The sequence below is a fragment of the Neophocaena asiaeorientalis genome, unplaced genomic scaffold (assembly GCF_003031525.2).
Source record: "Neophocaena asiaeorientalis asiaeorientalis breed wild unplaced genomic scaffold, Neophocaena_asiaeorientalis_V1.1 scaffold78, whole genome shotgun sequence".
Taxonomy (NCBI): Eukaryota; Metazoa; Chordata; class Mammalia; order Artiodactyla; family Phocoenidae; genus Neophocaena; species Neophocaena asiaeorientalis.
The window spans coordinates 18,492,049-18,504,623 of NW_020175018.1; the positions used below are offsets into that span (position 1 = coordinate 18,492,049).

The 12,575-nt window shown below is 59.6% G+C and overlaps 4 protein-coding genes and 5 non-coding genes across 10 annotated transcripts in view; 2 read left to right on the plus strand and 7 right to left on the minus strand.

Moving 5' to 3' along the window:
- The window catches only part of SURF2 (surfeit 2), a 4,535-nt gene extending 3,041 nt beyond the window's left edge, over positions 1–1,494 (minus strand). The window contains exons 1-3 of the mRNA XM_024762348.1: positions 1,387–1,494; positions 1,144–1,298; positions 320–423 (exon numbers count right to left, since the gene is read on the minus strand). Coding sequence (XP_024618116.1) covers positions 320–423; positions 1,144–1,298; positions 1,387–1,464 — 337 coding nt within the window. The 5' untranslated portion in view covers positions 1,465–1,494. The remainder of the gene's footprint in view (positions 1–319; positions 424–1,143; positions 1,299–1,386) is intronic.
- Positions 1,495–1,705: 211 nt separating this feature from the next.
- SURF1 (SURF1 cytochrome c oxidase assembly factor) lies at positions 1,706–5,783 on the plus strand. 2 transcript variants are annotated; one of them, XM_024762353.1, is made up of 8 exons: positions 1,706–1,792; positions 2,658–2,842; positions 2,925–3,007; positions 3,870–4,061; positions 4,919–4,991; positions 5,078–5,240; positions 5,447–5,528; positions 5,608–5,783. In XM_024762353.1, the coding sequence occupies exons 3-8, from the start codon at positions 2,979–2,981 to the stop codon at positions 5,675–5,677; spliced, it is 609 nt and encodes a 202-aa protein (XP_024618121.1). In that variant the 5' UTR covers positions 1,706–1,792; positions 2,658–2,842; positions 2,925–2,978; the 3' UTR covers positions 5,678–5,783. The 2 variants fall into 2 exon arrangements, with proteins under 2 accessions (XP_024618121.1, XP_024618122.1); XM_024762354.1 differs by lacking the exons at positions 1,706–1,792; positions 2,658–2,842 and having other exon boundaries at positions 2,923–3,053.
- A 197-nt stretch (positions 5,784–5,980) lies between these two features.
- RPL7A (ribosomal protein L7a) lies at positions 5,981–9,501 on the minus strand. Its single transcript, XM_024762347.1, has 8 exons — positions 9,470–9,501; positions 8,755–8,875; positions 8,054–8,203; positions 7,612–7,752; positions 7,334–7,413; positions 6,886–7,016; positions 6,316–6,385; positions 5,981–6,141 (listed from the first exon to the last, which is right to left on the minus strand). Exons 1-8 carry the CDS (start codon positions 9,470–9,472, stop codon positions 6,037–6,039), a joined length of 801 nt encoding a protein of 266 aa, XP_024618115.1. The 5' UTR covers positions 9,473–9,501; the 3' UTR covers positions 5,981–6,036.
- Positions 6,472–6,539, minus strand: LOC112411575 (small nucleolar RNA SNORD36). The gene has a single exon (XR_003005657.1). It is a non-coding gene; the product is annotated as a small nucleolar RNA SNORD36 (small nucleolar RNA).
- Positions 7,087–7,159, minus strand: LOC112411574 (small nucleolar RNA SNORD36). Its single transcript, XR_003005656.1, has one exon. It is a non-coding gene; the product is annotated as a small nucleolar RNA SNORD36 (small nucleolar RNA).
- Positions 7,491–7,565, minus strand: LOC112411573 (small nucleolar RNA SNORD36). Its single transcript, XR_003005655.1, has one exon. It is a non-coding gene; the product is annotated as a small nucleolar RNA SNORD36 (small nucleolar RNA).
- On the minus strand, positions 8,282–8,349 carry LOC112411577 (small nucleolar RNA SNORD24). The gene has a single exon (XR_003005659.1). It is a non-coding gene; the product is annotated as a small nucleolar RNA SNORD24 (small nucleolar RNA).
- Positions 9,025–9,099, minus strand: LOC112411576 (small nucleolar RNA SNORD24). The gene has a single exon (XR_003005658.1). It is a non-coding gene; the product is annotated as a small nucleolar RNA SNORD24 (small nucleolar RNA).
- Positions 9,502–9,599: 98 nt separating the features above from the next.
- The window catches only part of MED22 (mediator complex subunit 22), a 7,182-nt gene continuing 4,206 nt past the window's right edge, over positions 9,600–12,575 (plus strand). Inside the window, exons 1-3 of the mRNA XM_024762355.1 lie at positions 9,600–9,751; positions 10,340–10,491; positions 11,955–12,035. Of these exons, the coding sequence (XP_024618123.1) occupies positions 10,369–10,491; positions 11,955–12,035 (204 nt within the window). The 5' untranslated portion in view covers positions 9,600–9,751; positions 10,340–10,368. The remainder of the gene's footprint in view (positions 9,752–10,339; positions 10,492–11,954; positions 12,036–12,575) is intronic.

Below are 12,575 nucleotides of genomic sequence, written 5' to 3' on the forward strand. Positions count from 1 at the left end.
GTCTCCCCGCCCCCACCCCCCGCAGTCCCTCAAGTCTCAGTCTAAAGAGAAACCCTGCATAAGACAGGTCCACCTGCCTTGCTTGGCACTGTCTCCTTCACAGCACTTAACACAACCTGCATCACTTCGGAGTCTGCCTCTGGCTCTGCACCGTCTCTACCGTCGTCCCTCTCCCCTCACTGTACTGGGACCCGAACCACTGCATCCACCAAGTACCACCAAAGGATGCCCGGGCTGCCGCGTCTGCGTTCTAGGGGCGCTGGTCCTGGGGGAGGGCAGGCAAGCACCCAGACACCCGTGTTCCGCCTCGGCTACTTACATTTCTGCAGCGCCCTCTGGTACCGCCGGCCCTGGGTGTGCCTCAGCACGTGCTCTGGGGACTTGTTGATGTGCCGCAGGGTGAGTTTGCAGAACAGCTGGTGCCTGAGGGGACAGTTCACAAGCAAGGATCCAGACCCATGGTTCTCCACCCGACAGACTGACAGGGGAGGTCTACCACGTGGCTGGGGCATCAGGATTCTTAAAAGCTCCCAAGCAACTGCAGTCCGCAGCCGGGTTGGAGAAGCACTCATCCAGGCGGACTGCGGCCTCTCACCGTCTCCCTGGAATACAGGCCTCACCAGCCTCGCCGGACTCTGCTCCAGCACGAGAGAGGCACGTCGGCGAAAGCCTGGCAAAGTGCTCGACAGTGGGAGCGTCTGCCAAGCCCCTCTTCGTTTTGACTACTATTGTCAACCGTGCGCTCTCAGCTAAATCAAAGCTCTCCTTTAAACTAAAGATAGGGAAACGACCGCGTTCAGAACCTCAGGTGACCAAGCACAAGCGCTCCAATCCTCTTGAAGCAGCCAGGCCCAGGTGACAGACCTCACGTTTACAAAAATGCAAACCTGCACGGGGGACGGGCCTCACTTGAGATCCCAGGTGACTCACAGCTCCAGGACGCCCACCTGATCTCAGGTCTCCTATCTCACGGGAAGGTGGGCGCTGCAGAACAGGCCGCGTCTTTGAGGAGCGCTCACCCAGCGGGGAGGGGTCGGGGCTTTGGAGTCTACCCAGCTCCGGCCAGACTCAGCACTAGGAACTGTCCCACCCTAGGCCTCCGGGGCAGTGTCGGGCCCGCCCCGGCCCGGCCCAGCCACGTACGGGTTCTTGGTGCTGGGCACAATGTGCGGCTCGAACTCGGCGTAGTCGAAGGCCGGGGAGGCGCGGACCAGCCGCCGGTACTTCTTGCCGCGGGTGTAGACCTGGAGCTCCGGCAGGCGGCAGGGCAGCTCGTGGCCCGTCAGAGCGCACCTCACCTGCGGGCGGGAAGGCGGGGCGGTCAGGGGGTCTGGGCGGTCTGAGGGCCCGGGGCCCGTCGCGGGGGGTCCTGTGCTCCCCGCCCACCTTGCGGGCGCCGGGCTCCAGCCGCAGGCTCGGATGCTCCCGCAGGAAGGCGCATACGTCGGCCGGCGGCTCGACCATGGCTCGGCGCGCGCCGAGCTGGAGGCCGAACGTCGCTCGAACCACGTGGGCCGGGGGCGGGGCCGGGCGGCGCCCCGGAAGCAGACGCCTCCAGATCCCGGAAGCGCGTGCTCGGGCGGGGAGATGGCGGCGGCGCGGGGGCTGGGGCTACGAGCGGCGGGGCTGGGGTCGCTGCTGCGGGCGGCGGGCACGGGGCCGGTGAGCGGAGCGCGGTGGCCGGGCTGGGGGCGCGCGCCCGGGCTGAACGAGCTCAGCCGGCCCCTCGCGTCACCGCAGGCCCCGGCCCGCGCCGTCCGGAGGAGCGCCCTTGGGGTCATCTCGCGCCCAGGTGAGGACTCGTCCAGGGATGCCCTCGGCATCTGGGAAAGCCGCCCCGTCCGTCCGTGCCTCCGCTTTGCCCGGGCGCGTGGCGTCACGATAAGCCCTGGAACTGCCGCCCGAGCCTCTGAGTCGGGCCCTGGGTGCGCGCGGGCTCTGGCGGGCGCTGTCGTCCGCGCTGCCGCCGCACACGCTCGTCCCGAGACGTGCCATAACCGCCCCACGGCTCCTCGGGCTGATGCGGGGCCAACCCAGGACGGAAACTGTGTGGGCTCCTAAAGGAAAGCCTAGCTAATCACCACAGTTTGCATGTTGCCTCCAAGGCACAGCTTGTCTGTAGAGTGCCGTGCACGCTGTAAAGGCACGTTGCAAGCCTGCTCCAGGCCTGCCTTTTTACCGTCCTCCAGACCCGCAATGCTTTCCGTTGATGGGACTCACCCTCTGAGAGCCTAAATGTACTTCCTGTGTTTGTTCTGCCAACTTTAAATTTATGAACGATGCAAAAGAACAGCTGTTCTGAGTTCTGTAAACCACTCTCCAGAGTGTATCACGTTCAGCCTGCGGGGCACAGTAGCCTGTACCCGTGCACCTTCGTGACAGGATACATCTCAGCATATTCTTGCACAAAAGGCGAGAGGTGGTTCCATGAATTACCCAGGGTCATGGTTGGTGGCAGAGCCAGGACTAAGCCCTGGATCTCATTCAGTGGGTGAATGTCCACTGAGTGGGTGTCATGCGCTGGGCACTGGGTTAGGAGCTGGGCTGGACGCATGTGCTGCTGGTGGGCTCCCGACTGCACGTGGTGGCCTGGGCCCTCTTCCTGTATCCCGTTCTCTCCGGTAGTCATGGCAGCTTCAAGGAGTTGTCTGCTCCAGTTCTTTGTTCCAGGGCTTCCGGCCCCATGCCCGTGTTGTGACATCTACTAGGGTTGGTCTGGAGGCCCAGCAGGTGTGGCAGCTCTTCAGCCGAAGCAACTGCCGCAAAAACGGAAGACGACTCCTTCCTCCAGTGGTTTCTGCTTCTCATACCTGTGACTGCCTTTGGCCTGGGGACATGGCAGGTAAAGCCTGACTTCTCGCGCTCCTGGCTCTGAGCCCTTGACTCTGCTGCCACCTGCTCGGGCTTATGCCCTGTGTCCGTAGGTCCAGCGCCGGAAGTGGAAGCTACAGCTGATCGCAGAACTAGAGTCTAGAGTTATGGCCGAGCCCATCCCGCTGCCCGCAGAGTGAGTGTGTGAGGCCTCCTCCCCCCGCCCCGGGGCTGGGGCTCAGGTGAGGTCAGCAATGGGGCCTGGCTGCTGCCACCCTTCCCGACCCTGATGGGAGCCCTCAAAATCAGTGGTCCTGCTAGGCTTCCTGTTGACACCCAACTGCCCTTGTGAAGCTGCCTGACATAACGTACACAGACAGATCTTTGAACCTGGGTTTCGGGCCTTTTCCAGGCCCAGTGTAGCTGAGGGACCCCCGCACAGTGCTGACGGCTCTCTGCAGCAGTAATTCCTAGCTGGAGGGGAGGGCACGCACATGTCAAGTCTGGACATGAGAATGGTACTGTGAGAAAACACGCAGGCAGTCGACTGCCTTCTCCCCTCATTTAAAAGCACTGTCCTAGGAATACCCTGGTGGTCCAGTGGTTAGAACCCCAGGCTTCCACCGCAGGGGGCCCTGGTTCCATCCCTGGTCAGGGAACTGAGATCCCACAAGCTGTGCGGCACAGCCAAAAAAAAAGGCACTGTCCTAAGAGTGCCAGCTAAAATCACAAAGCTTTCCAGACAGAGAAGCAAACAAGTGGGTCACATTCAGCTTGCAGATGACGGTTTTGGCCCACGTATTTTATCGTGTTCACATGGGAGGCCACAGCTTTAAGCTTTTCTTGAAAACATGGACTGTTGGGCAGCACAGATCCATGTTCCCATGTGGCATCAAAAGGATCAGCTTCCCCCTTTGGAGGGCGCATCACGCAGACCCCACTGTGGCGGTGTGTCCCCTCCTACATGGCCACGGTGGGCTTCGTGGTTTGCAGACTCTTGAGAGGGTCTGTCTTCCTGCCAAACCTTGCTTGGTCTCAGCTCCTCCCCTCTCCTGTAGCCCGATGGAACTGAAGAACCTGGAGTACCGGCCAGTGAAGGTCAGGGGGCACTTTGACCACTCTAAAGAGCTGTACATGATGCCACGGACCCTGGTGGACCCGGCCCGGGAGGCCCGGGAGGCCGGCCGGCTCTCGTCGGCGGCTGAGAGCGGTGCCTACGTGGTCACTCCCTTCCACTGCACTGCCCTGGGGTGAGTGGGACGCGGGGGAGCTGACCAGCCTGGCAGATGCGGTCCTTCCCACCTCCTTCCTTCTCAGCCCCCAGCCCTGGGGAATCCAAGAAACCCAGATAAGCTCGACTCCTTGGGAGTTTGAAATGTGTAATTCTGACATTAAGCCAATTAACTTACGACTGAACAACGCCTGCCTGTTGAGCTCTGAAGGAAGGAGAGGTGAACGAAACAGGCCTCTGGAGAAGCCGTCCATGCGTGGCCCACACGTTTACCGCTTAGGGTGCAGCCTGAGGGGCCGGCAGAGGAACTCACGAGAGAGGAACCCCCAGCCCTGCAGGGAGGGAGTCGACTAGAGGAAGGCTTCCCTGGGCTCTTTGGGTCAAATAGTGAGTGAGGAGATGGGCGGAGTATCCCAGGGGAAGGTGACATGTACACTTTGGGGGCTCTCTGCAAGTGCAAGGCCGGTAAGTAGAGCAGCTTCCCAACGGTAACATACAAATGAAACCCCAGGTCCCTTGTCAGCCCCCAGCTTTCTGGTCTTAGGTCTGGGATGGGCCCCGACGCTGCGGCTCGGGGACGCCCCTGGTTAGGATGGGAGATTCTGGGCAGACACGCGAGGCAGCAGTTGGAGGCGGCGGGGCGGTGCGGCAGGTGAAGCACACAGCAAGCAGAGGCTGCCGCTGCTGGTGGCACAGAGGCCGCGAACCTACAGCACTCAGGGTCGGAGGCACCCCTCCCCCCTCCAGCTAGCTCTACTAACCCATAAACCCTTACCCGTGCTGTGGTCCAGGAGGGAGGTGCCAGAGTGACCATTAGTGACCACCTTTATTCAAAAACCGTCCCTTACCTGAAACAGCGCGCTCTTACTACTCTAGAGTCACCATCCTGGTAAATAGAGGGTTTGTGCCCAGGAAGAAAGTGAATCCAGATACGCGGCGCAAAGGCCAGGTAAGGGGCGTGAACCCGTCCCCCTGTAGGAACCAATGCAGGCTCCATGCAGGGCCCCACAGAGCATCTCACACCTTCCTGGGCAGGTTGAGGGAGAAGTGGACCTAGTCGGGATGGTGAGGCTGTCGGAAACCAGGAAGCCCTTTGTTCCCGAGAATAATCCCGCGAGGAACCACTGGCACTACCGGGACCTGGAGGCCATGGCCCGGCTCACAGGCGCGGAGCCCATCTTCATAGATGCCGACTTCAGTACGTTGTCAGCAGGCCCTGTTCTAGCTTCCTCTTGACCCTGGACAGCTCCCCGGCACTTCCGCCCCAGCGCTCGTGTTGGAGCGGGAGTGTGCTTGACAGGCGCTAAGAGGAGGGCGACACGAGGGGGCCAGCTGACTGGCCACTAAGTGCCAAGCAGCTGGTAGCACAGGCCCCGGTGAGGACACAGCCCACTGTCCCCGCAGAGAGCACAGTCCCGGGAGGACCCATTGGAGGGCAGACCAGAGTGGCCCTGAGGAACGAGCACATGCAGTACATCATCACCTGGTGAGCCCGGGCTCCGCCCACTCCTGCTCACCCCACCCTCCCTTCAGCCCTGACAGCGCTCACTTTCTTTCAACCCAAGGTACGGACTCTGCGCGGCCACCTCGTACCTGTGGTTTAAGAAATTCCTAAGCCGGACTCCTGGTGTGTGATGAGGCTGGCGGATGTAACCCTGTCCCTGAACAGCTGAAGCCATTTCAAGAGACTCGACATTAGGCGGATAACATGTTACTGGTATAAATAAATCTCTACACCGCACGTGTAGCGCCCTCCTTCCGCCCAAATGAACTAGTCGATCTAAGATCCGGGCTTGGTTCAGCGTATTCAAGGTATTCAAGTACTGCTTGGCCTTTTCAAAACTGGACCAACACACAAGTGCTGCCCTATGAGGGATAAGGACGCAGGGTTCACTTGCCACTGCCCCAACCTTTTAGCCCAAAATGCCCAACACTGGCTGAACAAGAGGGTTTTTTTTATTATTATTATGTACAGAAAAATCAATAGTGTACACTTAGCCCAGTTTGGTGGCCAGTTCTTTGGCCTTTGCCTTTTCCAGCTTGGCGATGCGAGCCACTGATTTGGGACCCAGGATGTTGCCTCCCCAGTGACGGCGGATCTGTAACAAGAAGACAGGCAGTCAGCTCGGCGGGTCATTTCGCGCACTTCTACTGGGTTGTTCCAAGTTGACTGGCAAATACAACTGCTCAGAAAGAGCCGAGAGCCAGGTAGTTTCTGACTGACGACGCAGCTTTTACCAGAAGACAGTGTTCTGTGTGAGTGCGCTACCTACCTCATCGTATCTGTCGTTGTAATTGGTCCTGATGGCTTCCACCAGCTTCGCCAGAGCACCTTTGTCTTCCCTAACAAGGCAGAGGGGAAAATGGGGGTCACTGGCCTCTCAGTTAGAAAGCAGCAGCGGCTTCCTTTTTAGCTCCAACACAAACCTTCTGCCTCAGATGACAACATGACAACATGGTTTATTCAGGTGAAGAAATTCATAACCATCATCGGCAAAGGTTCAGAAAAAAGGTTTTTTTTTTTTTTTTTGCGGTACGCGGGCCTCTCACTGTCGTGGCCTCTCCCGTTGCGGAGCACAGGCTCCGGACGCGCAGGCTCAGCGGCCATGGCTCACGGGCCCAGCCGCTCCGCGGCACGTGGGATCTTCCCGGACCGGGGCACGAACCCGTGTCCCCTGCATCGGCAGGCGGACTCTCAACCACTGCGCCACCAGGGAAGTCCGAAAAAGATATTTTAAGGTTGGTCTTTAGGCTAAGATCTCGAGAAATTAAGCGAACTTGGGGGCGGGGGAAGGCTGTCCCCGAGTGATTCTTGGGAATTCTGGGCTACAATGCACACTTACGAGTTGACTTGTGTGAAGGCCACTGTGGTGCAGGTCTTCCTGTGGACCAGACGCCCCAGCCTGGCCTTGCCCTTGATGATGCAGTAGGGAACCCCCATCTTACGGCACAGGGCAGGCAGGAAAACCACCAGCTGGAAGACAGCATTAGCTCTAGAGAGTATCTTGAGCAAAAGCAGTAACTTAAAAGCTAACGTGGTAGCAATTGCTCAGGGTTAAAAAGCTCCTACACTTGTACTTCAAGGTGTAATTCAGTGAGAGTGTCACATCATTGCAACAGCCACGAGATGGCTCCCGTCAGGACTCCTCAGACGGAAAGCTGACAGTGCTCTCCACCCTGCTAGGGCCTCTGCCAGACCGAGTATTTAGCTTTGAGCTGTCTTCCTGGTACAAACAAGGACCCAACCAATCTCAGTCCAGCAGTCAACGCTTGAGAACAAGTCACACGTACCTCGATGGGATCCACGTCATGTGCGATCACCACCAGCTGAGCCTTCTTGTTCTCCACCAAGGTGGTGACGGTGTTAACCCCTAGAACGTACAAGCAGTCTGTGTGGCAGAGGGGTGGGGCTGCTGGGCACAACAGCACTTGCACCGGGGGCCCCGCCATGACTCAGGGTTAAAAAGCTCGGATTTTACTCTTCACAGCGATTCCAGGTGAAGAAGTTCATGCATCATCGCCAAGAGCCGGCCCCACCATTCAGCCTCTTCAAGGAGGGGCCCACTCACCTGCTCGGAGGACAGGTGGCCTCTTGGTGGGGACATCCCCTTTGCCCGCAGCTTTCTTCTCAGCTCGGGCCAGCAACCTCTGCTTCTTCGCTTGCTTTGTCTCTGGTCTGTACTTGTGGGCCAGCTTAAGCAGTTGAGTAGCTGAAAAAAAGACCGCCAGTCCAGGTCGATAGTTTAAAAGATTACATCACGTAACCGTACAAATGCTAGGTCACTGTCCTGAACACAAGTGCACTTCAAGAGACCTCAGATCGTATACGTTATCTCTTCAGTATATCACGTTCTGGACACTAGACAAGGAATCCTACGTTTTAATAAACTAACGTACTCAAGATACCCACGGCCCCTTTACAGGCCTCAGCTCTACCAGTGTCCAAGTAAAGGTGGCAACCGTGCCCAAGAAATCCCTTCCCCACGCTGCGCTTCTGCCACAGGACCTCACCTGTTTGGCGGTCCAAGGCCTGGGTGAATTGGTTGATGGCGGGAGGTACTTTCAGCCGCTTATAGAGGATAGCCCTTTGCCGCTGCAGGCGGATGTAGCGGGGCCATTTGACAAAGCGGGTGAGGTCCCTTTTGGGCTGGATGTCCTGTCCTGAGAAGTAAAGGGCAACACCGTGAGGCTCAAACTCCCCGTCCAGTTCGTGTTTAGGGCCACTCAGAAGGGCGCAGGCGCATCAGCGATCTCGGTGCTTTAAAGTGGCATCACCACGTCTCAGCAAACATTTCGCATCACCTGCACGCCGACACCTAGGATCACAGGGGACACTAGCGACTCCTCTCCTCGTTCAACAGGCAGCCAAGGCGCGTGTCAGTACCGCAGTCCCACCGCCTCTGCTCTGGCAGAGCTGGTTTCGTGACTCCCAAGGCCAGTATCTGGGCTCCACACTGCCACACGCTCAGGCCCTTACAGCGCGGCCACGAAGGATGCGCCGTCACTGCCCCCTCTCGGAGCGATTAAGAACCGAGCCGGGTTACAGCTAGAAAGCGGCGAAAACGCGAGAATCCCCATCCAGGTAGCCTCGACTCCAAACTCACTGAATTCTAGCAAGGCCAAAACATAACCTTCTGTTCAATCAGCCGCTTTTCTCCGTTGGGGGATACCGTTTAAACAGCCGTTTTCAACATTTCCCGTCTCTTACTCACCAATGCCAAAATTCTTGGGCCTTTTCTCGAACAAGGGGTTGACCACCTTCTTCGCCTCCTGCTTCTTCACCACGGCAGGGGCCGGGGCCACCTTCTTACCCTTGGCCTTCTTTCCCTTCGGCTGGGCAAAAGGAAACACCCAGTTCAACCGCCGCCTCCCCAACAGTCTCTCTGAAGACGGGTGGGTCCCGAGCCGGCCCCAAGCATCCCCGTGAGCAAACCTGGCCCCAGCCGCAGGCGCCGCGAGCCCGGCGACCGCCCCCCCGCTCGTGCATCAGCGATCTTGGTGGTTAGGGACGTCCTCACCATCACTCAGATAGCAAATATTCTTTCACATCATCTGCACGAGCCTCGACAGCCCCGCGGCCCCTTTCGGAGTGCGGCGGGCTCCAAACAGCAGAGGCAGACAGACTGAAAACCCCCTGCCCAAGACCCCAGGCGGCCCCCGGGACGGAAGAGCCCCCGGGGCGCTAGAGCGCCTCGGCCCCATCAGCCACGAGCCCCGCATGGCGGCGCTGCGCACCCCGGATCCTCCTCCTCCCCAGGCCCGGCTGCCGAGGAGTCTATGCGGCCCCAGTGCCTCTAGGCGAGGCCCCGCAGGGCTCCTCTCGCGCTGGGTCGTGGAGGGATCCCTGCGCAGTCACGCCTCGAGAAGGATGGCAGCGGATAGAGCCCGGATCCGAAAGCCAGCATCGCTGGCACCAAGTACACTCACCATCTTGAACGGTTGGCGGAGAAAGAAAGGAAAGGGAATTGTGGGTAATATGTATGCGACCTCGGAGATCGCGAGAACTAAAGCCTGTGCGGGATTTCGGATTTAAAGCGACAGAACTTTCTCCCGCCCGGCGGGCGGTGCCTAGAGCCGGACGACGGGTCTGAGCTGCTTGGAAAGGGGCGCGGAGAGGCGCCGGGGAGCCGGGACTTCTCCGGAAGGGCGCGCGCTCGTCCCCAGCCCGCCCTGGCCTGGGCCCCGCCGCTCCTCGGCTCTGCGGACCAGGTGTGGGCGTTGGGGCGGCGTGGCGGCGGTGTCGGCGATCTTCTCGTGCGATTTACTCCAAAGTGGCTTAAGAACCGCGAGTTCGGTCGGGGGGCCACCCGGACCGGAGCACGCGCAGCCCGGAGGCACCTGGCGCGGGGCGGGAGGGTGGTCCCAGCAGAGACCCCGGAGCTCAGGAGCCCAAGAGGTCTCGTGGGGCGGCCCCCGGGGGTCCCGGCGTGGAGACGAGGGCGGCGGATTGGGGGTGAAGGCCGAGTGCGTTTGGAGGAGGTGGGGTAGGATCCGAGCGGCTCCTCGGGTGAGGAGTAGGGCAGAAGTGCTGGCGGGGAAGCGGCTGGCCAGGGCAGGTGGGGGACGTGCGTGGGCCTGGCCTCTGAGAAGGCTGCGCCGGAGCCCATCAAGGTGTCGTCGGGGTTCCGGGGAAGGGGCGCGGGCCGGAGGAGACGCCGCAGTGCACTGTGTGCGGATGCTTGGACGAGTGTGTTTGGCAGACAGGGAATCCCCGGAGAGCTGCGGGTCCTGCCGAGGCGGGGGCCTGGAGGGTGGGAGGCTGGGGTTCGCTCGCTCACACCAGACTCTGGGTCCCAGGTGCCCCCTGCCGTGCCCGAGGCCCCGCCATGGCCCAGCAGAGAGCCCTGCCGCAAAGTAAGGAGACGCTGCTGCAGTCTTACAACAAGCGGCTCAAGGATGATGTCAAGTCCATCATGGACAACTTCACCGAGATCATCAAGACCGCCAAGGTGGGTGGGGGCCGCCGGTGTGCTACCCCTTCTGAGACCAAGGGAAGTAGCAGGGTCTAGAGATTTGTGGACAGTGGTGAACGGAGCCAGGGTGTCTGCTTGCAACAGCACCCACTCAACATGGCTGCTCCGGGCCAGGTGATGGCGATATACCAGTGAACCCTTGTCCCCATGGGGAGAACATTTGGGAGAGCCGCAAGGGGACTGGCAATAACAAACAGGTCAACAGATAAATAAACTGGCCAATTACAGGTCCTGGTGAGGCAGCTGTAGGGGACTCGAGTCACATTGCCGGGATCCAACGTCCAGCGTCACTTACTAGCAGCAAGGGCTTGGATGAGGTCTTGACTTCTCAGTGCCTCAGTTTCCCCTGCATCGTAGGGTCCTTGTGATGACTGGAGGAGTTTATCTGTGTAAAGCGGTTACCATGGGGGTTATTGCGAGCGCACGCGGTCAGGGAGAGAAGCCGGGGAAGGCCTCCCAGGTGGGTAGAGTGGTCAGTGTCTGGTTCCGGTCAGGCAAGCCCGCTGACCAGATTGGGGCAGGATCTCTGCATGACCGCTGCAGACCTGTAAGGCTTGTTTGAGCATTGAGAGTGACGATGAAAGCTAGAGTTTATTTAGTGCTCACCACGTGTCAGGCCAAGCCGAGAGGGCCCTTTGTGTCCCATCCCATTTAATCTTCACAAGAACTCTACGGGGCAGGTACCATTGTTGTCCTCTCCCTTTTCACAGGGGGAAACTGAGGCTCAGGTTTACCAACCTGCCCAAAGTCATTCTGCTAATAACTGGCAGGGCTGGGATTTGAACCCGGGAAGTCTGGCTCCTAACCGCCTAGGGTGCCCTGACCCCTGCCCGGACCCTGGCCTGGTGGGTGGGTTGGGACAGTTAGCAGCCTAACAGGCGACGGGCGGGGCAGGACTCCTGGCTCCGCCATTTACTGCCCGAGACACCTTGAGTGTGCTCAGGTCTGTCCCGGCCTCAGGTTTCCCCACCTGTAAACCAGGGATGGCGGTCCAGGCTTCTGTGAGTTTCCTAAGGTGATGGTCAAGTGCCTAACACTGTGCCTGGCACCCAGGAAGTACTCGGCAAACGGTCACTTGAAAAAACACATTGTCGTTTTATCGATCCATTTAGCAGGTCAGTGAGCACCTGAGCTAGGGACGCCGTCTGTGCTGAACAGGACTCCATACCCCAAAAAAGACAGGCTCAACACCTCCCCGCACCTGGCCCAGCGGCTGGTGTACTTAGGCATCCACTGGTCCTGGTGAAGGTGCCTGTCATCTCCTTAGAACAGAGCTAGAGGGGGTGACGGTGCACGCGGCCTGAGGTCTGGTTGGCAGCGCCCGGTGCGCAGAGGGCACGAGAGGCCACAGGGTGTGGCGAGTGCGGTCATGCCGCCACTGCCAGGTGCCTGAGGGCCGGGGCGCCTGCCCATTCTAGGCTTTCTTGTTTGCCCTCCAGATTGAGGACGAGACGCAGGTGTCGAGGGCCACTCAGGGCGAGCAGGATAATTACGAGATGCACGTGCGAGCTGCCAACATCGTGAGTCACCAGGTGGAGGGGACAGCCCGGGCTCCAGGAACCTTGTGGTCCCCACTGGGGTTCCCTGGGTGGGGAGCAAACCACTTCTCAGGAGACTCCGCCCGAGAGGAGGGCTGCCCATGGCAGCCGCGTAAGGGGCTGGCAGGTAGCCGGCCACGGCCATCCTGTTGAGTGCCGGGCGGTGGTTAGAAAGAGGTCACCCCTTCCTCGCTGAAGGTTCTTTACAAGTGCGGGAAGCAAATGGCCAGATGAAACGGGACGTGCATTTTGATCCCTTTCGATGTCACAGAACAAGCAGGGCAACCAGGTATTTCCATAGGTCTGTGCCCCCGGATGAAAATGCACAGGACAAGGTCCTAAAGGAATCCCCCCCCACAACTGGCAGATGTGCTGCACCTGAGGAAGAGCAGGGCAGGAGGTTGAATGGGGTGTAGTTGGATCTGGGGTTCGAGGTTTTGAGAAGCAGAATGTGTGCTTGAATAGTACGTGAGCTTGGTGATCGTACCAGCAGGAGCAGAAGGCAGAGGCCAGGGGCGCAGG

Excerpts from the sequence above, each read along its gene's own strand:
- SURF1 (XM_024762353.1), top strand. The coding sequence starts at position 2,979 with ATGGCCGAGCCCATCCCGCTGCCCGCAGA. Across the intron at positions 3,008-3,869 it reads CCCATCCCGCTGCCCGCAGA|CCCGATGGAACTGAAGAACC; the intron begins GTGAGTGTGTGA and ends CCTCTCCTGTAG. Across the intron at positions 4,062-4,918 it reads TTCCACTGCACTGCCCTGGG|AGTCACCATCCTGGTAAATA; the intron begins GTGAGTGGGACG and ends TTACTACTCTAG.
- RPL7A (XM_024762347.1), bottom strand. Across the intron at positions 7,753-8,053 it reads GGCCTTGGACCGCCAAACAG|CTACTCAACTGCTTAAGCTG; the intron begins GTGAGGTCCTGT and ends TCTTTTTTTCAG. Across the intron at positions 7,017-7,333 it reads ATGACGTGGATCCCATCGAG|CTGGTGGTTTTCCTGCCTGC; the intron begins GTACGTGTGACT and ends GCTGTCTTCCAG.